Source organism: Ambystoma mexicanum, chromosome 3q (assembly GCF_040938575.1).
Source record: "Ambystoma mexicanum isolate Mex_15411 chromosome 3q, UKY_AmexF1_1, whole genome shotgun sequence".
NCBI classification, from domain to species: Eukaryota; Metazoa; Chordata; class Amphibia; order Caudata; family Ambystomatidae; genus Ambystoma; species Ambystoma mexicanum.
Genome location: NC_090926.1, coordinates 835,648,344 through 835,676,307, shown reverse-complemented (window position 1 = coordinate 835,676,307; position 27,964 = coordinate 835,648,344). Strand labels below are relative to the sequence as shown.

Here is a 27,964-nt window from a genome sequence, read left to right as displayed (position 1 = left end):
AGCACTTTGCGCTCAGCCCAATATAGTAGTATACTTCTCTAAACTCTTCAATAGAGTATCAGTAAAAGTGAAAATAGAGTTATAAGCCCAGTTATATTAATGTACAAGTCTCATGACATTTCTTGAAATTTTCCATATATTTTTAATATTAGTTTTTCCTTTAAACAGCCAACGCGTGTGTCGACTTGCGTCTTTATCAAGGCTGTTTGTTCGACATTTAAAAGTAAATTAGCAAAGTTTGCCTTTCATGATTTGACAGAAAATAACACAATAACATTGACTGCATTGCTGTTCAATATAAGATAAGACAATACATACCACTAAAGGGAGTCACCGAGAATGGGAAGAAAAAGCCAAAGGTACGAAATATAATATATAAAATACTTATTGTCACAATTTTCCAACAGATTCTTATATCAAATTAAATGTTAGGTAAGGTTCTGCTTTACACCTTACATCGGGTACTGCATAGAAATTAGCATTACCAGTGTATATCTGGTTAGTCTCACAAAACAACGTATTATCCTAATTATTACAACTAATAATGCTCAAATGCAGTATTGCGGCATGAAGCGGGTCGGAATGTGCACCTACATACCTTACTTAATAATTATTCCCATGGGGTGCTCATGTTTAATAGCTACACCATCCTGTGGATGGGGTGCATGATCAGTGACTTAGAGTGGTATAGACTCCAGTGTCACTGTGCAACACTCCATTCTGTGGTGTTAGTGTCTATTGCCAGTAGGCTATACACAAAAAATGGAAATACATGCTCACCCAATATTCTTGCATGGTCAAACCTACAATTAATTGAATACAATAATGCGACAGGTTATACCAAAGATCAAAGTTGGGAAATATATATCTCCAAACATCTTTAAATCAATGTTAAATTAAGGGTGCCACCCCTTACCAGATATGATCATGTAGATATCACAGGTAAAAATATATGGAAAATTTCAAGAAATCTCATGAGACTTGTACATTACTATAACTGGGCTTATAACTCCATTTTCACTATTACTGATACTCTATTGGAGAGTTTAGAGAAGTAGACTACTATATTGGGCTATGTGCAAAGTGCTAAAAGTATCTGTATACTCTGTTTTGCTTTGTTGTTTGGGGAACGCTGTATACTATTAGCTGCATGGTTGGCCAAATTATTTTCTAATTTTGTGTCTCGGCGCAACTGCATACTGGTCACCCCAGTCCTATTTACTACTTGTTTTACTTCCTGGTGCTTACGTTGCTTGGCATGTCAGCGAAAATAAGAATTACACAATGGCTGGGTAATAAGCTGTTTACATTGCATGAACACAAATGACATGACCCTTCCGGTTTTACCAAAAGGCTTCCTTCCAATTGGCTGCATGAAGAACTCCAGTGTGACGCAAAGCAATGGAAAGACTCATCCCCTTGAGGACAGCCTGGGAGACTTACCTGGTCTACCTGGATTGTGCATGCAGTTCGGCGGCACCATGCCCTGGAGGAGAGACGTGGAGGCTCTGCCACTCAAGTCCATAACCGACGGAGAGTTCACAGGCGGCTGCTGGAGAACCGGCTGGTGGGAGATGTGATCGTGTGGGGACTGGCTGGGGGGAATGCCATTCTCGGAGAGGAACTCTTCCAGGTCCATGTATTCCAACTGGAAAGTGTCCCCGTCGTATGGCAGAGTCTTGTCCCATAGTGTAGGACCCAAGAACGCCGACTGAGGGACTGTGCCTGCATTGCCATCATCGTCTAATTTCTTCTCTTTGTCTAAAAGCAAAGTTACAAGTGTCAGTCTCGGAATTGTTGCTTCAATAAACACCATGTTTTGTTCATCGTCGAGAGGTTAAAACCTATTGCACCCATTTGTGAAGACTCACGTGTTGAGGTCTTCGTTCATCAAAACAAATGGTGAAAACAAAACTGCAGCTATTTGATTTATTTTATTTTAATTGTGTTGTCCTGCTCTGGCCATACCTTGAAGGCCTCGGACCAACTGACAATGTTCAAAGGGGAGGAGGTGAAAAAAGATGTTACAACCTTTTGGGACAGAATAGGAATTTCCGGATAGACGTAGGATGGCTGGGGAGGTGGTGTGCCTGGATTGGGTACGGTGAAAAAGCTATGTTTTGAAGTGTTTTTCAGAAATTGTTGATGGCGGGTGCAGTATGCATGTGGAGGGGTAGCGTGTTCCAGATTCCGGGTGCCCACTGGGTGAATGTTTGCTGTTGTTTGCAGATTCGTTTGCAGAGTGGACTGCATAGGAGATGTTGGCTGGCTTCTCTGTCTGTTGTGTGGTTGGTTAATGGGTTACAATGTTTTGTGGAGTTGGGATGGGTTTTGAGGTGGATGGCTTTGTATATGAGAAAGAGTCCTTTGAAAGCAATTCTCTGGAGAATGGGGAGCTAGTGATGCTGGGGGAGTGCTGGCGTGAAGTGGCCAGCAATACCATCGATAGTTTTATTTCATGGAAAGGAGCTTTGGGTAGAGTACATCCCTCCACCAAACACACACACAGATAAATCTTAAGAGAGACATTCAAACTGCATTTATATTAACAAACCAGTAAGCCTTCTAATTATGGAGAACACACTAGCTATGAAGGAATAATCATGCAATCGGTCGTGAGCAGGTCTCAGTATTTCTTTTATACCAAAAGTGATATTTTGGGTAAATTCAATTTTGCTGTTACAAACTGTTTCGGGCCTGATTCACAGAGTGTTTGTTAATAGGATTGCACCGTTATAAAATGCTTCTGTGAATTAGGCCCTTATTTACTAATTTTCCAAAGGAATTCCCTTGTCGTAACCCTGGTCGAGTCCTGAAGTGAACATCATGCATGATCGAGCTCCCTCTCCACCAAAGCAAATGGAGCACATTCAATGTTGCCCTTAATCAAATGCATTTCTACCTCTTGGCCTAGAGCACATCACAAAACGCCAAATGACGACACATAGAATCTCAGAATCTAGCACGTATGGACACATCTGGAGCAACCTGTCTTTGACTCCTGACTGATACAGAATCATCTTCATAGTAAAACATGTTTTTGGATGGCTCGTTATCGAATACATAAGTTTTTCAAAATGCAGCTACATGTTAACAATCTATGTTCTGGAATGTCTACTTTAGCCCTTCGGATGCTAAAGGAGGGGATGGTGCTGAAGATACATTTTTCATTCCGAAAGTACTTTTTTACTTTGGTTTGAGCATTATTGCAGTGCGCCAACCTTTTTCAAAATTCAGTTTCCTGAAGTATTAGTCATTTTTCATTTCATGTACATTGTGTTTTTATTGTTGTCAAAATTCCAAGTCAAATGCATAGATTTCAAAGTAACGTTGATACAAACAAAATGATTCCTTTCCACAAGTAAAAGATTTTCTTAAGCTTCTTTTAATGTCACTTTTAACCAAATAAAAATCTTGTTCAGATCAAGTTCTTGTCAATTTCTAACTCATTGACTATCAAAATTAACCGAAATTCCTTTGCTCTCAGGTCAATTTATATTTCATTGAGTCTATTGTTGCTAAAGGGCACAGATCAATACAAGTGTTTCAGGAGTGTTAAGAGTAATTGCCATCATTTTGTTCCCAACAGGAAAGTGGATGGGCCAGGGTGTTGGGCAGTGTCTACAAAGTACAAAATGATTTACCTGCCAGGTCATGGGTCATCATTTTTGCACTGATAAACTGCAAGGATCACTATTAAAGCTCGGGATATTAGAATGGAGCAAGGTCTGGTGATTTCGATCTGTAATGCTCCAGCAGGACACTAAGGGTTTGGGAGGATGTCGCAAGAATGGAGGCCACAATGCTGCAGCAGGAATGGGGGCTGCAAGGATGCAGCAGGAATGGGGGCTGCAAGTATGCAGCATAAATAGGGGCTGCAAGAATGAAGCGCCAGTGGTGACCACTACGATGCAGCAGGAATGGGGGCCGCAAAGGTGCAGTAGGAATGGGGGCCGCAAATGTGCAGCAGGAATGGGGGGGCTGCAGGAATGCACAGGCATGAGGCCTGCAAGGATGTAATAGGAATGGGAGGTGCAAGGACGCAGCAGGAATGGGGGCTGCAGGAATGTCCACTCTATATGTACCCATAAAATCCTACCCTCCTAATTATATCCATGTCATTGTGTCCCATTCCTGCGTCCTCTTGTCGCTACTATTTTCCAGCCAGGTTTGACCTACATAAACCTCAATACCCTCTCAACTATCTACAGTAGTATACAAGTTACATGACACAACAACAAAGATCAAATTTAAATTTAAATAAATAAACGCAAACATGCTCCATACTAGAATATTGCTTTCACTAACTCGCAAGATTACTGCCTTGAGGAACTTGGCAGGTATAAGTACAGCAACTAGACTATATTTACATTGAGGGCACATTTTGAGCAATGGTTTACAGGTACTCTGGGATTTGAAGGCTAATATCCTCCATGGCAGTGCCAGCTGCCTCCCAAGCCAGTTCAGGGGCATGGAAGGAAAATCCCTAGGTCTCTAACACAGTGGGACTATTGGGCAACTCCCCACTTTCTCACACCCCAAGAGAAAGCATTGATGTTTTTAACACTCACATATCCATGACTGGGCGGGTACTATATATAGGCTCTTTGTTGGAGTCCCACTGAGTACACACTGAACTGAGGGTGACGTTTAGCCTGCAGGTTTTCTGGGTGCATAACAGCTCAAACCCTCTTCTAGCACACGCTATGCAACCACGGCGACCTGTAGGGGGTAGTGGCAGGCTTCCGTGAGGGCAAAGCACTCTGGGAATTCGTTGTGCGGCCTTGCTTCATAAAACCTCCCTTCCAGAGATAGGGCCTCATTACACGGTAGGCGGTGAGCCATGGCGCTATTAGCGCCATGGCTCATGCCGGTAAAATACCGGCACCGCCTTGGCGGAAAGGGGATTTACCGCCACATCCCAAGGTTGGAGGGGCGGTAAATCCCCCTTCCGCCATTGCCCTTCCCCATTCCCATTTCTGCCCCATAGGGCTCTATGGGAATGGGGAAGGCGCTAATTACGGCACCGCAATTTTGCGGTGCCGTAATTAGCTCCGGGGTCCCTTAGCGGGTTGGTATTTAACGCCTGCAAAAAGCAGGCGTTAAAACTCCAACCCGCTAAGGGACCTCGTAGTAAGGCGGCAGGGATTTACCGGTACCGGTATTTTACCGGTGCCGGTAAATCCCTACCGCCTACCGTGTAATGAGGCCCATAGAGTTCCATTCTCCGCTGAAAGATGGAACCAGAGTGAATCCAGCATTGACATGGGAATTCCACAAACCTATGAAGGCACCAGCTCTTTAAAAAGAGGGAGCTGCCGAGACTTGAGGATCTAAAACGGTTGTGTAAGCGCGTGCGTACCTTTACAGGTGAGCGTACAGTAGCTGCTCCCCTGTAAAGAGCACAGCACGAGCTAGCCTATCACTTTGAACTTGCCAGCTGGCGGTTTACCAAACCTCTTTCCAGGCAGTGTGGTAGAAAGTTGCACTCATCGCGGCTATGCACATTCTTACGCGACTGCTGTGCGGCCAGATCACGGTGACTGCATTCTATTTCCTGCGACATGGCTGGCAGGCATGCGTACACATCCGCACTGCCGCGTGCGTGCATTTCCTGCACTTCAGGGCACGCTTTTCTAATTGCTGCCTGGCGCTGCCATGCATGAATGTCCTCGTGTGTTTTACAAGAGGGTGTGCTGCCAGGTTCTGAATAAGTTACACGCTTGCTGTGCCGAAAAAAAGGCAGAGGTGCGAGGTTGAAATCCCACTAATTAGCATAACATATCGAACAGAGGCTACTCATGGCATGGGGCATCTTTCAAGGCCATTTCAATTCGTACCTGGGGGGCCCAGAGGGGGCGGCCTCCAACTTAAGGCACATGCATCCTGTGAATGCATGCGACACTAAAAGTACAGTACTTTTAAGCTTGTCCTCATATGCAGTGGTCCTGCCCATAGGAGCCGAATCCTGCAGTCTCGGCCCTTGGTTTTTTGTGCTCATCATTGCGTCCCGATAAACCCAGGGAAAGAGAAGTGGCTCAGTGTTAGAATGAAGACACGCTATGAAATGCTACACTCAGTAGTTAAGATGCGGACTTTCGTTGCCAGCTTCCCGCTTTTAAGAAAAGTGCGTGACTCTAATAAAATCACGTAATCTCGTGCATTAGATCACAAATATGACTCAAAACTGAGAGTTCTTCTAAATAGGTAGGCCAGGTCCTGAAGATTAAGCTCTAGAAAACAGAGGACCCTACTCTTGTTTTCGGAAACACCCACAGAGGCCTGATTAACAAAAATTCCTGGCCAACCTGGCAGTTCTCGGCTGCTCATATACACGCCTGTTCACTCATGCAGCAGAAGCAAGGCACAGCTGCACTCGTCAACGCTTTCAGCAAAGCAAAGGAAAATGCATGGGGGTGGAATATATATGGTACATGCATTATCAATATTGCATTTGTATTCGTGTTGGCTAAAGCGCCAATTATAAACTGAAATTATTGCATTAGAGTACAGCCAGGGAGAAATGCAAAATGAGGATGGATACAAAGCTTGTGGGTGTTGTTTGATAATTTACCCACCCATTGACTGCCAATGGCCATGCTTATCCCTATGGCCGTTACCATCCATATCCTGCCCCTCCTGGGATCTCGCTGAGCTAGCGTTATCAAGCCTTACCATCAAATGTTGCACTCAAAGGGCCTGCTAGTTTTTTTAAAGCAGTTTTCTGAGTTAGGGCCTTAATTGTAGCGGTAAAGGCGCTACTGGTGTAATGAAAATGTCTTAACCAGGTCTGCATTTAGCTACTCTATTTATAAGCACCATGCATGTTCTTCACTGAAGTCCTGTTAAAAACAAGCATTAGCAAAGCCTACCGTTTAATGTGTGTAATAGTATTAAGCATTTGCCAGGCCACGTGACATACCCAGGTCATCACACCATTTTGCAGCTGCTACCATCAATGGCTAGTTATTACCACTAAAGCAGTGCCTGGCAAATGCATTTCCCATGTCTACACAAAAGGCAAAATTCTTGGCATTACCAATGCTTGTTTAAAAGTGTGTTCAACTAATCAGGTCACTTCCTAAAACTATTTACGAAGGGACAATTGTATTGGGCCAAGAAGCAGTAAACTTCCTCCAAGCAAAACTCAGAAGTACTTAATTGCAATTTTACAAGCCAATCTTAAACATAACTAAATGTATATATTAAATAACAATGTATTTACATTGCAACCAACTTTTCAACTAGTGTGAAGCTGCTAGTTTATTTTTACTTTTGATATATATATATATATATATATATATATATATATATATATATATATATATATATATATATATATATATATATATATATAATATATATTTTTTTTTTTATTTTTTTTTTAAGTCTTCCCCACACTCAGAAAATCAAGGAAAAGACACATTTGCATCAACTACTGTCTAGGGATCATAACCTTCTGGTGTTGTGGGGTGCCAATGTATCCTGATTACTTCCGTCTGTTGTAACTGCTACTAGTACTATCAAAGTATGGCACCCGCACATCACGGATAAAAAAAAAACACATTTAGCCAAAAATAAAGAACAGCAAGTATCTCCAGAAATGTTTTTACATTCCACCGTTTCAATCGTAAGTGTCACAAATAATGACCAACGGGCATAACCCTGGGGTTATGGTTAAAAGTGAGACCACCCACAGTGCTTTAGTGCAGTGTCAAGAATAGACAACGAATAAATGCAGACGCATTACCGACTTCCTGATGCAGAGGCAACTTCATGGGGTTCTCCAGTAGCGACTTGAGGACTCCATAGCTTGGGGGTAAGAACGCCTGGTTGAGAGATAGGTGTCGGGCCATCTTTTCTGTCTCTGATCCCGAAGCCGTCGCGTGCAGCCGAGCTCCTGGACACGCCGCGCGCCTTCCTCCTCCCTGCCTGCCTGCCTGCGTTGAGAGCTGCCTCTCTCTGCCGCTCCGATCATTTGGATGTCCATGTGCAGGGGATGACAGGGGTGATGTCAGAGCCCGGCCCTTCCCGGGAGAGAAGAGGAGGAGCTGCTTGCCAGAGTCCCTGCTCAGGGCTCGCTTACTCTACGCGCACGAGTGTGTTTCACGTCGCCGCCCAGTGCTTATTTGGCGCGCCCTTCCCCAAGGATTAGCCATGCAATTACTCCATCACATTGTACATGGTGGCAATATGAGCAAGTATATTTAGAGCGCGCACGGGGATAGTTATGACTAATATACACATGTTTAAATAGGTAAAATACTATGGGCCTGATTTATATACTTCCCTGAGGCTTATTCGCTTGCTGCAACAATGCAGAGCTCTATCAAAACGTGACCAGGAACGTGGGTGGGGTGCAACACAAGTTTATTAGAGGGCATCTCTCTACCAGCTCGCAGCCAATTTTTGTCGCGATACAATGTGGGCACGTTAAGCAGTCTTTCTAAGAAGTCTAAATAAAATGGGCATAACACGCCCCCGCCCAAAATGCACACAGTCTCATGTCGCATTCCCAGCCTTCCCCTGTGTGTTTCACCTTGTTATCCCATTGTCCCTGGCATTGCCCTCCAGTACGCAGCTTGTTGTGCATGTGTTTCTTTTGGAAGCACATAATCCTAATAAATACAAAAACATTTGACAAAGTAAACAAGAAGTAGCAAAGCCAATAGGCTTCAACTGTCATGCCTGCCCTGTTGGACCAACATCTACCTCTGCATTTCCCAAAATGAACCCGGCCTGTATAGGAAGCTCAGGCTATATTTTCTCCCTATAGATTGTTATGTTTTAATACTAACACTAAAGATTTTTTTCACTACGTTCAACAGTGCAACAGTATGTGTGCATCTAATAAAAAAACATTTTAACTGCTGTAATTTCAACAGTGCAGCACTATTTACAATATAAATGTTTTTTACCGCATCCATTCGGTGCTACACACAGGAGAAAATTAGTTGAATGTATCTTTGACATATCTGACAAATGTGTATGTAACTGCATGTTGTTCAGTGCGCATGTGTTCTGCATTTAAGATACAACAGACTCTGCAACTGTGCGCAACTGTGCAGGGTTGCCCATGGGGTTTTATAGAATAATTTATAATAGCCCATTACCCTTTTACTGCTGTGACCCACAGAATACGGGATAGTCCCACAAGTAATTTGGTGCAGCTGTCACATAGTTACTATTATTATTATTATTGTGGTATTTATTGAGCGCGGGCCTAGCTCTGAGAAGCAACAGAGCACTTTACATAGCTATACAACAATGCAGATTCATAACGGTGTGCTTTATGGACGTACAAACCAGTACAGATGCATAACAGAGCGCTTTTCAGAGGTAAAAACAGAACATATATACCGCGGGGGTAGGATACAGAGAGGAACAGAGGACGGGTACAGCTGTATGAGGTGACGGGGAGCAGAGGGGTGGGCGGCATCTAGCGAGTCAGATGGCACAGGGGTGCTTTGATGGCCTAGGTGTTGAGGAGGAGAGATTCCTTGAAGAGGTGGGTGTTGAGTCCTTTTCTGAAATGTAGGAGCGTGGGGGCAAGTGGAACATAGCAATTCTATCTGCGCCGGAACACGCTACATTGTATTGTGTTAGGCAGAAACCTGTGCAGTTCCCTTGGGGAACACTGCAAAAGATTTAAGACTACAGGTAGAGCAGTAAACCCCTTTGGTAGCAGTCTGTACCACCCAGATTTACCTGGTAGCTGTGGCTGAGCAGTCAGACTTCTCTCAAGAAGAGTTAGGCAGTATGCAAAGTATACACAATATGTACCAAAACCCAATAGCACAAGCAAACACTGACCAGAGCTTGGTTTCAAAAGAATATAGTATTTTATTTAAAATACACATAAGTTAAAAACACTCTAGCAAAAATATAGTAAAAACACTTCAACACAGTTATAATGAAAGTAAATTCAATCCTTTCTCCTATCTAGACAACTCTAGGTTAACACCACTTAATTAAAACAGAGGTGAGTGCTTAACGTTAGATGACACTCTAGTAGTTTCCAAGAAAGGGAGAGAAAAAGCAGAAATAGGTTAGACACACCACTCTAAGGTCCAGAACACTTGCAATAGGCTTTAAAGAAGACTAAAGTCACAGGTGAGCAAAAGTCACTAGGCAGGGCCCACTCTTAGAGTAGCCGGAGCGAAAATGTGCCCAAGATCACACTGTTAGTTAGAGATTCAAAGTCTTGCAAAGAGTCAAAAAGAGTTTAGAGTGGCTTAGAAAGTTTAGCCAAAGTGTCCCAGGCACTCCCAGGTTCGAAAGCCGGGGGCTAAATCTACCCCGTACAGTCGGTAGCAAGGGAAGCCAGGCGGAACACAGTACCTTAAGCGGAAAGGATCCTCCAGCGGGGGCAGTTGTTCCAGGCAGTGACAGCAAGGCTCGACGTCGGTCAGGGGAGAAGAATATCTCGCTGAAGAGCAGAAGAGAAAGGTCGTAGCACTGCCCGGGAAGAAACCAGCCGCGGAGTCCTCCGGTTAAAGGGTTGGTACCGACTTTCGCGGTATGGGGGTAAAGTGTGGTATTCCGGATGCCGGGGTGCTTGGCACCGGCAAGGCGGCCACGAGATACCTCAAAGGAACGGAAAGAAGGCGAAAACTGGTTGTCCCCACCAGTCAAGGGAAGGAGCCACCCCGTTAAGAGTTCTCCTCGGTCGTCGGGAAAAAGTGGTGAGACGGTTCAGCAGGGCTCCACCGGGTGGTGTCGTCGAAGCAGGTCGGCCCAGCTCTTCCCTCGTCGGATTCTTGGTCCTGTGGCGACTTCTGAAGTCCCAGTCCCCAAAGCCCTGCTTTTATGCAGCAAACCCCCATTCACCCAGCCTAGCTGTCACTCAAACATGCTAAGTGGTGAGCCGGGCGGCTCACCACTTGGGCCAATCAGGACGGAGTGCGACTTGAGTTACCAAGGTAACTCAGTCCAGGGTGCCTAAATCCCCCTCCACCCCTCCTAAGTACCCCAGACAGAGTGGCACCACTTTGGAGGGCTTCTGTGGAGAAGCCCGCCAAAAGTGGGACAAAGGGCTCCACTTTGGGTCAGAGTTACAGAGGCGAACACCAACGCCATTTTAGAATCAAGTTTTGGCAAAAAGTCCCAACCGGAGTTATAAAAATAAATATATAAACCGGCGGTATGTTTAAGGCTACCGTAAATAAATAATTAAATGTGTTAGCCTAAAACAATGGGAAATCCCATAGGGAAATATTCGCGGTCGAATATAAAAAGTAGTTTCCACTGCCACCAGCCAAAACTCGATCAGGGGGGACGGAGACGTGCCCCCTCGACTAACAGACCCTGGGGCAATCGAATTGCCCCAGCCAGTACGTCCACAATATGATGGTTTGTACTGGTTCTGTTCAGGATTCAAGACTAGCAAAGTCTTTGGTGACTTTACATGCCCTGGGAGACAGTAGTCAGTCCCAGGGTATGGAGTCTATGTTGGGGAGTCCCTAGGACACCCCTGGGTCACGGCACAGAGGGTGCTGTGTGACCCACATCACAAAAATACATGAGGCCCTATGGAGTAAAAGACCCCATAGCCCATTCAACACAAGGTTTGTCCAAGATAACACACTTCAACATGTCCAAGAGTGAGGGTAAAAGAGTCTCACTCTTGGCAGGAGAAAAAAATTAAACCCCAGAAATCCAGCAAAGCTGCTGGGGGACTCACTAGGTAGGGAAATTCAGCCTAAACAGAGAATTCTCCCTAACACTCGCCCCCCCCAGACTAAGGGACAGGAGGATTTAATCCACTCCTGGATGAACCTCATACCTCTAGTCGATGATATACATCCTAGAGAGTCCATCAGCATTTTGATGGTGACACCCTGACCTGTGCTCAATGGTGAAATCAAACCCTTGCAGGCAGATTGACCATCTCAATAGTTTTGGATTTTCCCCTTTCATTTGCATTAACCATCTCAAGGGTTGGTGGTCAGTCTGAATAACAAAAGTAGAACCATACAAGTATGGCCTAAACTTCTTCAGTGCCCACACAATAGCAAAGCATTCTCTTTCGATAGTTGCCCACCTTGTCTCAGGATCCTTCAGTTTCCTACTGATGAAGCAAATGGGGTGCTCCCTACCCTTCTCATCCAGTTGGCTTAGAACTGCACCTATACCTACATTGGAAGCATCAGTTTGTACAATGAAAGGTTGGTGGTAGTCAGGAGCTCTCAATACTGGGGCCTGGCAAAGAGCTCTCTTCAGTTTTTCAAAGGCCTGATTGCACTCCTCATTCCATTTTACCTTTTTAGGGAATTTGGGAGAGGAGATTACATTCAGTGGAGAAGCTATGGTCCCATAGTTCTCAATGAAATTCCTGTAATACCCAGTGAGACCTAAAAAAGCTCTCACTTGGGTTTGAGTAGTTGGTGTTGTCCAATTTTGCACAGCTTCAATCTTGCTGGGCAAAGGCCTTATTTCTCCACCTCCTACCTCATGTCCAAGGTAGACCACTTTACTTTGACCAATCTGGCACTTACTGGCTTTGATTGTCAAATGGGCCTGTTTCAGAGCCTGCAACACATGTCCTAGGTGGTTCACATGTTCTTCCCAGGAGTGGCTGAAGACTGCAATGTCATCCAAGTATGCCATGCAGAAATCTTCCATCCCAGCCAGAACTTGGTTCACCATCCTTTGGAATGTGGCAGGTGCATTTTTCAGTCCAAAAGGCATGACCTTAAACTGGTACAAGCCAACTGGGGTTGAAAATGCAGTTTTCTCCTTGGCATGGTCTGTCAGGGCTATTTGCCAATAGCCTGACGTCAGGTCAAATGTGCTGAGGTACTTGGCTGCACCAAGTTTATCCACCAACTCATCTGTCCTGGGCAAAGGATGGGCATCAGTCTTGGTGACTGCATTTAGAGCTCTATAGTCCACACAGAATCTCAAGTCTTTGGATCCTGCCTTTGGTACTAACACAACTGGGCTAGACCATGGACTAGTAGAGGGCTCTATTACCCCGAGATCAAGCATCTTCTTGACCTCTCCTTTGATGTGGGCTCTGATATGTTCTGACATTCTGTATCCTCTGCTTTTGACTGGCAGACAGTCACCAGTGAGTATCTCATGCTGGCCCCAAGGGGTCAAGCCTGGTGACAGTGAGAACAGGGAGGCAAACTGATTTAACATAGATTTGCACTCCTCTTGTTGCTCAGGTGTCAGGTCTGAAGAGAGATTGACTCCTTCAACTTTTTCATCTAAAGGTACACCTCTGAGGAGATCAGGGAGAGATTCACTCTCTTCCTCCTCTGCAGCTGAAGCTAGGAGCAAGGCTCCTACATCAGGTCTGGAGATGTAGGCTTTTAGTCGGTTGGTGTGGAAGACTCTAGGAGCTTCCCTGGGTTTGCCCAGATCCACCAGATAGTTGACCTCTCCAAGTTTTCCCACAACCTTGAAGGGTCCCATCCATTTGTCTTGCAAGGCCCTCTGCCTTGTTGGGAGCATAACTAGAACTAGCTGGTCTTGAGTAAACTCAACCATGTTAGCCTTCTGGTCGTGCCAATGTTTGACCAGGGCTTGACCAGCTTTCAAGTTGTCACTTGCTTCTGCCATCATGTGTGACATTCTCCTCCGGAGACCTATCACATAGTCAGTCACTCTGACTGGCTTGAGGGGAGGAGCACCTTCCAACCCCTCCTTAATCAGGGCCAATGGACCTCTGACTGGATGGCCATAGAGAAGCTCAAAGGGAGAATAACCTACTCCCTCCTGAGGGACTTCTCTATAAGCAAAGAGAAGGCATGGCAGTAGAAGGTCCCACTTTTTCTTAAGGGGTTCTTCTAAAGCACCTATCATGCTCTTCATGGTTCTGTTAAACCTTTCAACCAACCCGTTTGTCTGAGGGTGGTAGGCGGTTGAGAACTTGTAGGTAACTCCACAGGTTTTCCACATGGCCTTCATGTAGTGGGACATAAAGTTTGACCCCCTGTCAGAGATTACCTCCTTAGGAAACCCAACCCTGGTAAAAATACCAAGGAGGGCCTTAGCCACAGCCGGAGCTGTAACAGTCCTCATAGGAATGGCCTCAGGGTATCTAGTAGCATGGTCTACCACAACAAGGATAAACCTGTTGCCTGAGGAGGTTGGAGGATCAAGGGGACCAACAATGTCAATCCCTACCCTCTCAAATGGGACTCCCACAACTGGGAGAGGCACTAAAGGTGCCACATTCTTGGAACCAACCTTACCAGAAGTCTGGCAGGTATGGCAGCTCTTACAATATCTATCTACTTCAGCCCCCATCTTTGGCCAATAAAAGTAGAGTGAGAGCCTTTCCTTGGTCTTCTTGAAACTCAAGTGGCCAGCCAAAGGTATCTCATGGGCTAGTTGTAAGAACTGTTGTCTGTTTTCTTGGGGGACTACAAGGCGTTTGTAGTCTCCAGGTTCAGACTCAGTGGGTTCACTGTAGAAGAGGCCATCTTCCCAGTGTAACCTATACTTCCCAGGCTCTTGCCCATCAGCTTGAGAAGCTGCCTGGTGGCGGAGACCCTCCAGAGTTGGACATTCTCTTTGCCCCTTACGAAAAGCTGCCCTGCTAGGCCCACCTTCTGCCAGTAAAGACTGCAGCTCAGGATGGTCCTCAGGGTCCAAATCTCCAATAAGGTTGGGGCCTCCTTCTAGCTCTTCCTCAGAGTCTAGCTCAACCACACAGGGTTGTACCTCTCTCTCAGCCTCAGCTGGAGGGGGAGTTACAGGTGTAACTTTGGACAACCTAGGGGAAGTCCTTGTTGGAAGCACTGGAGTGCTTGCTGCTGGCTTTTTCCTAGGAGTCTTGGGTTGCCCCTTTGCTCCTGATCTGGTAGTTACTGCAGTAAGTTGCTCCAGTGGTAGGGGAGTGATTTCTGTCATCATCTCCTGAGATAACCCTCTCAGGGTTTTCTCCCTTGCAGGTTTTGTGAGTTCCTGAAACCTTTTGCTAGGAGGTCTGGGGGTATGAGATACAACTCCAAGAGCTTTGAGGTCATTACCCAACAGAACCCTACCTGGCACTTCACATTGTACACTGACAGGTATTTTTACAGCCATATCATTACATTGGATGAGAACTGGTAACTGGGGACACATCTGCACAGGCCCACCAGCTAACTTGGTGAGGCATTTGGGTGCCTTAGCAACATCCTCTGCCTTGAAAAATGATTCATCCACCACAGTTATGCTGGCTCCAGTGTCCCTAATGGCAGGAGTCTCCTGACCATTCACCTGGACACTGTCCTTATAATACTCTTTAGTATTATCTGGGATAGAGTTATAGACATCTAAATTCTGTTGCTCCCACAACCCCGGAGAGACTAAAGAAACACTAGCTGAGACTCCAGTGGGTTCATCAGCTAGTAATAGAAAGTTTCCACTTGCCATATGTACTTCCTCTTCTGGAGCGAAGGCTAAGGAGGCAAGCTGGACCCCTGAAGGTTTACCCTTACATCTGGGGTCTCCCTTCACATGGTCAGTAGCCTTACAAACAAAGCATGAGCCAAAGGCTCGCTGGAATGGAGGCTTGTTCTGACCTCCTTCTGGTCTGGGACCAGAAGGTACACTAGCCTGATTTGGTTTCCCTTGTGGCTTACCCTTATAGTTTTGTTTGGGGCCCTCTTTGGAATTTGTAGTATTAGAATTCTCTTTGGAGTCCTTCTTAGACTGTTTTTCCCCATCCTTCTTCTGAGTTACCCCAGAATCCTTGTGAGTGGCCCTGTTGGCAACCCACAAGTCAGCAGCCTTAGCTAGTTTCCGGGAATCCAATTCCCTGGAATCAGCCAAGTGTTGTCTGAGCTCAGGAGAGCAGGCATCATAAATAGTCTCCAACATAAACAAATTCTTCATACCTTCATAAGTGTTCACCTTGTAACCCTTAATCCATCCCTCTAAGTTTTTCAAACATTCATTCACCCAGGTAGCCCAAGGGGTACCATCATGCTTTTTGAGGCTCCTAAACCTCTTAAGATACTGGGAAGGGGTCTTCCCAAACCTAGCTATCAAAGCTAGTTTCACACATTCATAGTCCTTCCTATCCTCCTCCCCCATCTCCATTACCACATCAGTTGCAACAGGGGGAAGCCTAGAGAACAACCAGGTGAGTAAGTCATTTCCTGTGATGTTCTGGAGCCCATGATTATATTCAAACAGAGACAACCAATCCAACACATCCAACTTAGGCTCATACATACCAACCAATTCTTTAGGCATCCGGGGTCTTTTAGGACTGGAACTTCTAGAGGAGCCAGAGAGAGAAACATTCTCAACAGATAATTTCTTCATTTCTAAGTCATACTTGAGCTCCATTTCCCTTAGCCTTAGTTCTTTGTCAGTTTGAGCATTAAGTTTCTTATACTCCAATTCTAGCTTCATTTTCTCCAGTTCAAAGTACTGAGGACTAAATGTGGGACCTGGTAAGGGTCCAGTAGGCACAGCAGGTAGAGCAGGCAGAGGCCTAGGGGGGACAGTTACAACAGCCTCACCCTCCTCTTCTGACTCTTCCTCAGAAACATCAACATTTTGCTCCATGTTAGCTTCAATACTGTCATCTACAGTTGCTGGAGTGGTAGGTTCCTCTGAACCATCACCCAGACTTTGGTTAGCTAACAATCTTTCAATCAGCTCCATTTTCTTGCCTTTAGTCAGGAGATCCTTATGTTTACAGAGCACTCTTAAACAATCAGCAGTTTTGGCTGCAAGGGACTCTTGACTATAGCTTTCTATAACTGACATGTTAGAGGTTTTACTTTTTCAGTGCTAAGCTCTGTGGTTAGTTGCACTAAGGTATCTAAAGCACAATAAAATGTATACTCAATACAAATCCCACCGCTGTACACCAGTGTTAGGCAGAAACCTGTGCAGTTCCCTTGGGGAACACTGCAAAAGATTTAAGACTACAGGTAGAGCAGTAAACCCCTTTGGTAGCAGTCTGTACCACCCAGATTTACCTGGTAGCTGTGGCTGAGCAGTCAGACTTCTCTCAAGAAGAGTTAGGCAGTATGCAAAGTATACACAATATGTACCAAAACCCAATAGCACAAGCAAACACTGACCAGAGCTTGGTTTCAAAAGAATATAGTATTTTATTTAAAATACACATAAGTTAAAAACACTCTAGCAAAAATATAGTAAAAACACTTCAACACAGTTATAATGAAAGTAAATTCAATCCTTTCTCCTATCTAGACAACTCTAGGTTAACACCACTTAATTAAAACAGAGGTGAGTGCTTAACGTTAGATGACACTCTAGTAGTTTCCAAGAAAGGGAGAGAAAAAGCAGAAATAGGTTAGACACACCACTCTAAGGTCCAGAACACTTGCAATAGGCTTTAAAGAAGACTAAAGTCACAGGTGAGCAAAAGTCACTAGGCAGGGCCCACTCTTAGAGTAGCCGGAGCGAAAATGTGCCCAAGATCACACTGTTAGTTAGAGATTCAAAGTCTTGCAAAGAGTCAAAAAGAGTTTAGAGTGGCTTAGAAAGTTTAGCCAAAGTGTCCCAGGCACTCCCAGGTTCGAAAGCCGGGGGCTAAATCTACCCCGTACAGTCGGTAGCAAGGGAAGCCAGGCGGAACACAGTACCTTAAGCGGAAAGGATCCTCCAGCGGGGGCAGTTGTTCCAGGCAGTGACAGCAAGGCTCGACGTCGGTCAGGGGAGAAGAATATCTCGCTGAAGAGCAGAAGAGAAAGGTCGTAGCACTGCCCGGGAAGAAACCAGCCGCGGAGTCCTCCGGTTAAAGGGTTGGTACCGACTTTCGCGGTATGGGGGTAAAGTGTGGTATTCCGGATGCCGGGGTGCTTGGCACCGGCAAGGCGGCCACGAGATACCTCAAAGGAACGGAAAGAAGGCGAAAACTGGTTGTCCCCACCAGTCAAGGGAAGGAGCCACCCCGTTAAGAGTTCTCCTCGGTCGTCGGGAAAAAGTGGTGAGACGGTTCAGCAGGGCTCCACCGGGTGGTGTCGTCGAAGCAGGTCGGCCCAGCTCTTCCCTCGTCGGATTCTTGGTCCTGTGGCGACTTCTGAAGTCCCAGTCCCCAAAGCCCTGCTTTTATGCAGCAAACCCCCATTCACCCAGCCTAGCTGTCACTCAAACATGCTAAGTGGTGAGCCGGGCGGCTCACCACTTGGGCCAATCAGGACGGAGTGCGACTTGAGTTACCAAGGTAACTCAGTCCAGGGTGCCTAAATCCCCCTCCACCCCTCCTAAGTACCCCAGACAGAGTGGCACCACTTTGGAGGGCTTCTGTGGAGAAGCCCGCCAAAAGTGGGACAAAGGGCTCCACTTTGGGTCAGAGTTACAGAGGCGAACACCAACGCCATTTTAGAATCAAGTTTTGGCAAAAAGTCCCAACCGGAGTTATAAAAATAAATATATAAACCGGCGGTATGTTTAAGGCTACCGTAAATAAATAATTAAATGTGTTAGCCTAAAACAATGGGAAATCCCATAGGGAAATATTCGCGGTCGAATATAAAAAGTAGTTTCCACTGCCACCAGCCAAAACTCGATCAGGGGGGACGGAGACGTGCCCCCTCGACTAACAGACCCTGGGGCAATCGAATTGCCCCAGCCAGTACGTCCACAATATGATGGTTTGTACTGGTTCTGTTCAGGATTCAAGACTAGCAAAGTCTTTGGTGACTTTACATGCCCTGGGAGACAGTAGTCAGTCCCAGGGTATGGAGTCTATGTTGGGGAGTCCCTAGGACACCCCTGGGTCACGGCACAGAGGGTGCTGTGTGACCCACATCACAAAAATACATGAGGCCCTATGGAGTAAAAGACCCCATAGCCCATTCAACACAAGGTTTGTCCAAGATAACACACTTCAACATGTCCAAGAGTGAGGGTAAAAGAGTCTCACTCTTGGCAGGAGAAAAAAATTAAACCCCAGAAATCCAGCAAAGCTGCTGGGGGACTCACTAGGTAGGGAAATTCAGCCTAAACAGAGAATTCTCCCTAACATATTGCAATTAAAAAGTCTTTAAACTAGTCATCTCTGCTAGGAATTTAATAATCACTTAAATTGTAAAAACTATTTACATGCAGTTTTGTTTTCATGTTTGCTCTGACTATGGTCTGCCGAAGGGCCATTCACTGAACAGGGCTTCAGGGCCAAAACAATAGCAATGGGCAGTATACAAATGTAAAATTACATAACATATGCAAAGCATACTAGAAACACTCCCTACAGAGATTCACGACTTTCAGATTAAAATGTTGATATTTCACATTTTTGACCTTTCTAACATCTAAGAATGTACTTTATTCCAATACAAGTTCGGATGGAAATTCACCTTCTATAGTTTTCTCAAATGATGGACAGTATGATGTCAAGTGCTGGCTCAAGTGGCTCACTAAGGCCATCACGTGCTAGTGTGGGGTGCATTCAAAGGCTCCAAACAGAAGTCCCTTTCACATGAACAGCAGGATTTTAAATACTGAAACAAAAATGGCTTGGTCTTTGGTTTTTTTTCAAGTAAAATTGAACATTCATGTGGAAAAGGGGCCTATCGGTCATTACCAAGGGATAAGCAGCATTTTCATTTCCACAAGAAGGGGAAATCAAAGATCCCTTTCACATGGAAAACAGGATTTTTAAACAGTGACACAAACGGCTTGCACAGGTGTGTGCAAATAAAAGCAGTGTAGACAAGGTCCTAGAACCCCATCCCCCCTCAAACTGAATACAGTTAACATGCCAGGCTGATCAATGGTTCCAGTATTACACAAATCAGAATTATAGTGCTTTCTAAAACAAAAAGGCACATATAGGGTGACATATATTTTTTAGGGTCCGAATGCCCCAAGCAGTGGATGATGTCTCAGGTGGTATTACATGTACATCATGAATATCAAAAATTTTGTCCGAGAACTGAATAGGAAAAGAGTTGTGTACAAAAGTAGGTTGGTCTGCCATTTGGTAGAATGGCTGAGTATTTAAACTGGGTTAGAATCTAAGATGGATGCTAAAACAAAATGGCTTCAGGTCCAGGTGTCAGGAGGGCTGACTCATTTTTGACCTGGAATATTCTATGGCAACAGTTCATTAGCAGTTCATTGTCAGTTCACTGTAAAAAAAGAATGTCTGATGTATATATTTAGAATTTCTTGGCAGGAAAAGCATGGTGTAGCCCGCCAAGTGAAGTTGGCAAGTCTTGGCAATCAGATAAGGGGCTTCTCCTTTACAGACATCTAAGGATTTATAATGAGTTCCAGTTGAGTCTCACGCAAGCTATCAGATTATATGTCAGTCAAATCATGCTTTCCACAATGAAGTCATTTAGGCTTGGTGATTGACGAGCAAGCCAGCCAAATGGAGAACGGGAGGGCTTATATGCTAGTTAAGAGAGCCAATGGGGAATGTATCCTTAATTTGCATGAATTATTGCTGAAAAGGCCTATATAAACAAGCCGATTGTGGGAGCCTCCTTGTGCCTTTCAGCCTGTCTTCTCAACCTGTATTGAAAGATGACTTGAAACTGCATACGGGTGTCCGTATCTTCATGTGTCCTGCCTCCAAACGCCTAGGTCCACAGATGTCAAGCTTCATGGGGGGACTGCTGAAGATGTTTCGTCCAGGAATAAAAGAATCCAGATCTATGCATGCTGGCAGGGATGAGAGATGTGCCCAGGAAGAGTGAAGGGGTAAGTGAATTTGCAGTGTGCCCTCATTGCTAGGAGGTCTCCTATGACTGACAGAATGTGATGATGATGGTGCACCTTGATGTCTGTGGATTATGGTTTGTATTGAAAGGGTTAGGGGCAAATGAAGAGAAAATAACATGTTATGTATTATTAAAGTTACACAGTAGTTTAGAAGAGCAGCTGGGTAGTTTTTAGGTGAGTAACGGGGGGCTGTTGAGAATAAATATAGAGATGTTGTTTGAAGATTAATGACAAAGAGCGTCTAAGATAAGCCTAGTGTCCTACGTTCAAGGAAAACCGAGAAGGAGTCATTCCAAAACCCAAGTGGGTAAAACTAGGCTGCACACAGACAGGTATGTGAGAGGGAATTTCTCAAACTCCCATTAGAGTATTTAGGAACAAGAGATAGCAGCGAAGAGTGCTGGTGGTAATTAATGTGGAAAGCCATCTAGTTTGTCTTGTTTGTTATGTGTGTGTTTGAAAAGTGACAATAAATTGTATAAAAAATGGAGCCAGGTCAAGAAAATATATTATTTATTTAAGGTAGATGATGTGCACCAATCCATAAATAGACAGGGATTAGTGAAAAAGATAGAGGATTGAGTAAGTCAGTAATGAGAGCACTCACATGTGCTATTTTTGAAATGCTATGAAGAATGACTTCGGCAAAAAAAATGAATATGCATCCAAAAAGTGGGGCTGCTTTGCAGCCCTGCAGCGTGCAGGTGCTGGAGAGCCACGGGTTAATGTTTATACACCCACATACTTGACATCTTTAGGAACCAAAAAAATCTTGAACGGTAATCATTCGCATACCGCTTAGTGGAAACGAAGAACACAGAAATTTGGACATAAGAAGGAAATTAATGTTGCTTGAAAACAGGGAACTACAGAATTGCAAAGAAAGGAATGTAAACGTTTTAAGTCATGGTGAAGCAAAATCCAACATAACATTCTTTCTCCCTAGCATATAATTAACAGAATAAAATATATTACACCTTTTAAAAGTGAAAGTTCACTCAGTTGTAGCCTTTTATCTTAGTGCGATGTGCGTAGCTTGGCAGAAAGCCAGTGCAGACACACACAGTAAATTATGTTCGAAGCAGCGTTGCTGTTCAAAGCCGAAAGATAAGAAACTGGCAGTGTAGGAGAATAATTGTAACACTCACCTAGGTATCCACGGGGTTGTCACTCAGCCTTTTCTGACCTCTGACGACCTCAAACCTTTCCCTGGAGTCTACTCGACTGGAGACTGGGCCTGAAACACAGGATTGGTAGAGTTTAACTCCCTATTGTCTCTGTGTGCTTGAACCCCTTCTTCCCCGGGGTCCAACCCTTCCCTTTCATCCACAGCTCACTTTGTTTTCTTGGAATGTGTGCTCTCTATCCTGCTTTCAGCGCAGGGGCACGTTGATTGATGCGGGCTCGTTGCTACCTAGTTACTTCACTGGCAAGAGTCCGACAGGTAAGTATAATGAGTCTTTTGAACTGTTCTCTAACTTCGTTCCTTTCCTTCCTTAGATTATGGCCGGCATCCAGGGATGGCGACGTGCTGCTGAGATGAGTAGCGCTGAAGGTGAGTGAGAGCGCGATGCGCGATGCGACCCTTTCATATTTGTATTGAACAGAGTTCTTTTTCTGTGTCTTTTAGGTGCCGCGATGTTTTCAGCGCTGATGCCGGTTATGAAGAAGAAATGCGGTGAGTAAGCACAGTATGCGGCGCCTCTAGATGTTTCCACGCTAACCTGGAGTGTCTTTTCCCTCTTGCAGATGGGTGAGAAGTTCTGGAGACAGAGTTCCCCCAGAGCGGCTGGGATTCAGGTAAGAGTTTGAAACTCGTACAGTCTTTAAAAATAAGCGAAGATTTGCTGAATGCTTACTAATGCCTTTTTTTCTGTTCTTTTTTCCCTTTTCCCTAGGAAGCGGCGTGCCGGGATGGGAATGACACTGCCGAAGATGCCCGCAGAACAGAAGGAGCGATGAATGATGGGCAGAAGCGCCGCAAGGTAAGGCTGTTCCAAACGGTGTTCTTGTTCTTGCAGGAGCTGAGCGCAGAAGAAAGATGCAGGCCTACTGGAGACGGATCCCAACACGGTGAGTGTCACGCTGCAGGTGCAGAAAACAATAAGCATGTTTCTCAGCCTGGGCGTGGCTTAAATAGTCTCTGGGTATCCCAGGTGTCTCTGGGCTGAACCACACCCAAAAGACTAGACTGCACATGCAGTTCTGGGAACCGAAATATGTGGGGGCATCCATCTTGTCCCCATCAATGCACTACAAGTCCAATCCCCAATGTTATCCTATGGGAGTGAGTGAGTCTGGTGCCACAAGTACCAAGTATGACTCCAAGTGGGTCTTTGGAGGGATGGAGAGGCCCTTGAGTGCCATGTAGATGATCGTGGGCTGGCTACAGCCTGACATCTTGGAGGGCTGGGGACATGAGGGGCATGAATCATGACAATAATTTATGGTTGTAGAGGGATAGGTCTGCAAGTTAATGTAGATGAGACAGCTTGTACAGAAGAAGCAACAAAATGCTGTTGACAATATTTGTAAAAAACACTAAAGCAAAACTGTGGGTAGATTATGAAAATGTTTGGATATGTATTCACATAAAAAAAATAGGGAAACATTACATCAAAAAGTCATGAAAAAATTATGAAAATATGGTTAAAACAGGTAGGATGGAACTAATATGTGTATTTATTATATGAGAAATATGTTTAGTAATCATGTATGCAAGTTTGGAAAAGGCGTTTCTTTTGTGCCAGGCTCGAACTGGGCCGGGGCTCGCATATGCATATGAAAATATGGGTTTGAACTAGGATCCAGTGAGTACATTTTTTTGAGGTTTCTAAGGTACAAATGCATAGTGTTTATGTTCCTTAGTGGGGACACTTAGTTAGAGGGTGAAATGACTAATATCCATTGAGTAATTGATAGATGAATATGTTTTGAAAAGTATATTTTTTTAATGGCATTAAGTGTATGATTGTTCAAAATAGATGTTGAGAGACACACTAGTTTTAATTGATATGTTGCAAGGAAAGTTAACCCCTAGTTATTTAGTTAAGCAAGATGTATATTTTTTTTTATTTTTATTTTTTATTTAGTTGATTTAATCAAATTAATGATTTTTACAAAACATAGTAGAAGAAGAACAATCGGAATGAAGAAAAACTTGTCGAAGAAACATAAAGTTGAAAGAAAAAAAGAAAGAAGACAATTCATAAATTCATAAAAACAGAATAGACTTAAGAGTTTGAGTTGTAGCAATTGTCCAGGTGTCTCTTTCTCCACTCATTAAACGACTCGACCATAATTCCTCTTCCCTAGTGTGAGATGCCAGGAGATGTTGTTGCAGGTATTTTTCACTGATTTCTTGTGTACCTGGACAGTTTAGGAGCAAATGACGTATGGTTTCAACTTTTGTACCGTCTTTGCAGAAACGACATGTGTCTGAATCACTCAGTCCTCTTCGTTTTAAGATTTCATTGGTCTGCAATAAGTTTAGTCGTGCTTTCAAGAACGTGTTTCTTGCCGCTTTGCTTGGAAACTTGCTCAGATAGTTAGGGACAGTATTCAATTTACTTTGGTAGGGCGGAAGATGGCTGACTGATTTCACTTTTTCTGCGTTGTCCAAGGTCTTAATCCAGTCGCATTCGCTCATTTTCCTTTTTATTTTCAAAGGGTTTCGCATGAGATCTTGTTCCGAGGAGTGAATTTCCAGTAGTGTTACTTTCCGTGCTGTTTCCCAGGATTTTAGCACCGTACAACGCGCTGCTTGGACTTCAGTGCGAATCGTGGCTAGGACATAAGGGCAATCAGGGAGCAACATTTTCCTATAGAGCATCATAGATTTGATCTCCATAGTCCCTTGCAGGGGGAGTAAACCCAATTCTCTTCTGATGAGAGGCGCAGATGTTGACTTTGGCAAGCCTAAAACCATGCGCCAAAAATAGCCCTCTAGCTTCAGCCACAAGTGAGCAGGCGTGTGTGGAAGTGCTTCCGCTGCGTAGGTGAGTGATGGAACCACCTTTGTCCGATAAAATTTGATCGCTGGTAGCAGAGAAAAACAACCATACTTTTTGTCCAGTGCGCGAGCCTGTGCCGCTAGCTTTTTTACTTTGTCCATCAGGCAAGTCTGGAAAGTTGCGTTTATGCTCGAGCAGTCCAAAGTTACTCCTAGGTATTTAATACTTGACACGTTTTCAAGTGCTGCACCTTCCAGGTACCAGGACAGTTTTTCTTGTGGCCGTTTGGATTTTTCCATCGTCAAAATTTTGGTCTTCGAAACATTGATGGTTAGATCATTTTCTCGGACGTAAGCCGCCAGATTATCAAGCTGGCGCTGAAGGCCAATTGGGGTCATGTCCATTAGGATTAGATCATCCGCATAGAGTAACCTTGTGGTTTTGCAATTTCCCATCGACGGCGGAAAGGAGCGGATAGATTGTTCAGAGTCCTTGAAATCACTTAGATAGGTGATGAAAAGTGCAGGCGCTAGTGGACATCCCTGCTTTACTCCTCTGCCGACTGAAATTTCTGTCGATAGCAAGCCTGCTTCGTTTAGCCTCACACGTAGCTTAGTATCTTGGTGGAGTGCTTGAATTGGTTGGAGGAGTTCTGCTGGACATTTCCACAGGGACAGTTTTCTCCCTAAGTTTGCTCTATTAACATGGTCAAAAGCTTGCGCCAAATCAATAAAGGCCAGGAACACTCTCGGGCCTCCTTCGAGCACCTTGCTTTTTAGTGCACTGAGAAACATGATGTTGATAGTCATACCGCTGTTCTTAGTGAAACCCGTTTGAAACAGGTCAGCACGTTCCGTGTTTCTAATCCATCGGTGGAATTGTTGGAGTAGCAGGGAACCGAACACCTTTCTGACCGTGTCCAGAAGGGCAATAGGACGGTAGTCCTTGGGATCTTCTTTACGTCCTTTTTTGAAAATAGGCACCACAATTGATGTTGTCCATGAGAGTGGAATTAGCCTGGCCAGTTCACAGCATTTAAAGATGTCACTAATCAGCGCGGCCCATTCTCTTGGAAATTGCTTTAGGTCAAGATTTGTGATACCGTCCGGGCCAGGGGCTCGCGATGGTTTAAGCCTACGAAGGATTTTAATAATCTCTGTTTCGTTGCTCAGGTCGACCCATGGTTCCAGTTTTATGCTTGTCGTCGGAGGCCCCAAAGGTATAGGTGTCTGAAAAAGATTGGAATAAAATTTTATCCAATCAGCTTCACAGATCGGGTTTGTTAGTGATTCGCCGAGAGGAGAGAGAGTAGATCTGATCAATGACCAGAACTCTCTGGGATGATGACCACACACCAGTTTCAACATGGCTTCCGCGTCGTGTTGGTAAAGGTTGTTTCGATGTTGTGTGATCCATGATTTATAGGATGTCTGCGCCTGGGTAAAAGTCGCCTGATTTTCTGGCGAGGGAAATAGTCTCAGCTTTCTTCTTGCTTGTCTCATTTGACGCCTTTTCAGCACCACTTCTTTGCTGTACTCGTGTGAGACGACTTTATTGTACCGTCCAGAGCCATTGGGCTGGGTTCTAAATGATAACAAAAGCGGTTTGTAGTCTGGTAAATGCAGGACCCTCTGTTGCTTCAGTTCTTTTCCTGTACTCGCATACTGAAGCTTTATCATGGAAATAGCGGCCGCCAATAGTTTTAGGCGAGTTTGTTGATTATTCAACTCGACTTGAGCAGCCATAGTAGAATTATACGTCTGGCTCATCTTCCATTTCAACACCAACAAATCATGGTCACTCGCCACAGACTTTAATACTTCGAATGATGTAGTAAGCATGCCCAGGTACCTGCTGATGAAAATGTGGTCAATGTCCACGTGCGAGTTACCTCTTTTCCAGGTAGGTGGCCTCCTTTCTCTAGAGAAAAGATCCTCTGCACACAGCAGATCACAAGTTGACATTAAAGATAACCACTTTTCTCCCCGTTTGCTTCTGAGGGATGGAAAAAGAGGGGGATGCCCAGCTGATTCGAGCGGCATCCAGGTGGCATTTAAATCGCTGCAGATAATCAGCAGTGCCTCTGGATTGTTCACCAGCGATTCATTGATGGTCTCTCTAGTCAGGGCGATGAAAGAAGCATCACTCAGGGCTGCCGGGTTCCAGTAGACGTTAATAATAATTAAGGGCTGTAGTTTGAAATTACCCCACTCCTCCTTGAAGGTCCTCCAGCTGACTTCTGTGGCCAGCAGGTAAGTAGTGGATTTCAGGGTTTTCTTTAGGTGTAGTCCTGAGCCACAACAGATAGCCGTTATAAGGCCCTAAGAGGGGCGCCCAAAGATCCCTTTCAGCACAGTCCAAGTCGTAGCCATCAATGGTTGGACGTTCCATCGTCCAGGTCTCTTGTAAACAGATTATGTCCAAGCACCCCAGATTTACGTCCCCCTTTTTCATCAGATGTTGGAAACCACGCGTGTTCCATGACCCCAGGGAAAGATCTTCTTTTCCCAGGGTTAGTTTTATGGAGAGGGGTGCGGAAAAATGACTGGCGAGTTGCTATTTGTTCTTATGTTGCGTGAGGGCCTTTGTTAGCCATGCCCAAAGTTGTGACAGTGGGGCTTGTTAGAGGTTTTCCTTCATACCAAGACCCTCCGCACCAGAAAGTTGGGTTATTGTCCGTTGGATTTTATTCATTGGACCACAAGGACGTCTTCCTATTTCCAGCGAGTCTTTGTAGACAGCTTCTTTTCTTATGGCTTCCACCAAAGGTTGTTGGCTCGCAGTTTCACGGCCGACGGTCTGCGAAACTTGTAGTGTAGAATCCTCTGAAGTTGGTTCAGTAATGCAAGCCTGTCGTTCACAACCTCTCCCCTCCAAAGCTCTTCTGCTCAATTTCAAATTGCTGCTCAAATTATCAGAGTGTGGGAGTATATTTGGTCCCAACTGCTCGTCTGATTCACAACGTGAAGAGGGTGGCACCCTCTCTTCGAGTTCAAACAAGTCGAATCCCAACTTTAGAAGATATTCTGCTGCCTCCGCTATTCTGATCTTTGCCCAGTTGGTGTGCACATGCAGGTAGGCACTCGCCAGTTTTCCTTGATGAAATGGTTCCACTCTGGCTAGATCCTTTGTTTCAACATTCCAGAGCGACGGCACACATTTAAGGAGTTGTAACAAAAATCCTCTATTCAATATCACATATTTGTTATTGTCCGTTAGTTGTTCTATCAGAAAATTGCATTTTGTTTTAGGGGCCTGTGCCTTAGTCCTTATCACTGTTTTTGGACTGCATCTCAGATTGTGCCAGTTTTGCGAGTCCTTGAGTGTTACTTCTGCATAATTTCGTGATTCTGGGG

General features: G+C 44.8%; 1 protein-coding gene across 2 annotated transcripts in view; it reads right to left on the bottom strand.

The window, feature by feature from the left end:
- The window catches only part of HLF (HLF transcription factor, PAR bZIP family member), a 409,465-nt gene extending 401,477 nt beyond the window's left edge, over positions 1–7,988 (bottom strand). For both annotated transcript variants that reach the window (XM_069654929.1, XM_069654930.1), the window contains exons 1-2: positions 7,751–7,988; positions 1,444–1,761 (exon numbers count right to left, since the gene is read on the bottom strand). In XM_069654929.1, the coding sequence (XP_069511030.1) occupies positions 1,444–1,761; positions 7,751–7,856 (424 nt within the window). In that variant the 5' untranslated portion in view covers positions 7,857–7,988. The remainder of the gene's footprint in view (positions 1–1,443; positions 1,762–7,750) is intronic.
- Positions 7,989–27,964: the final 19,976 nt, after the last annotated feature.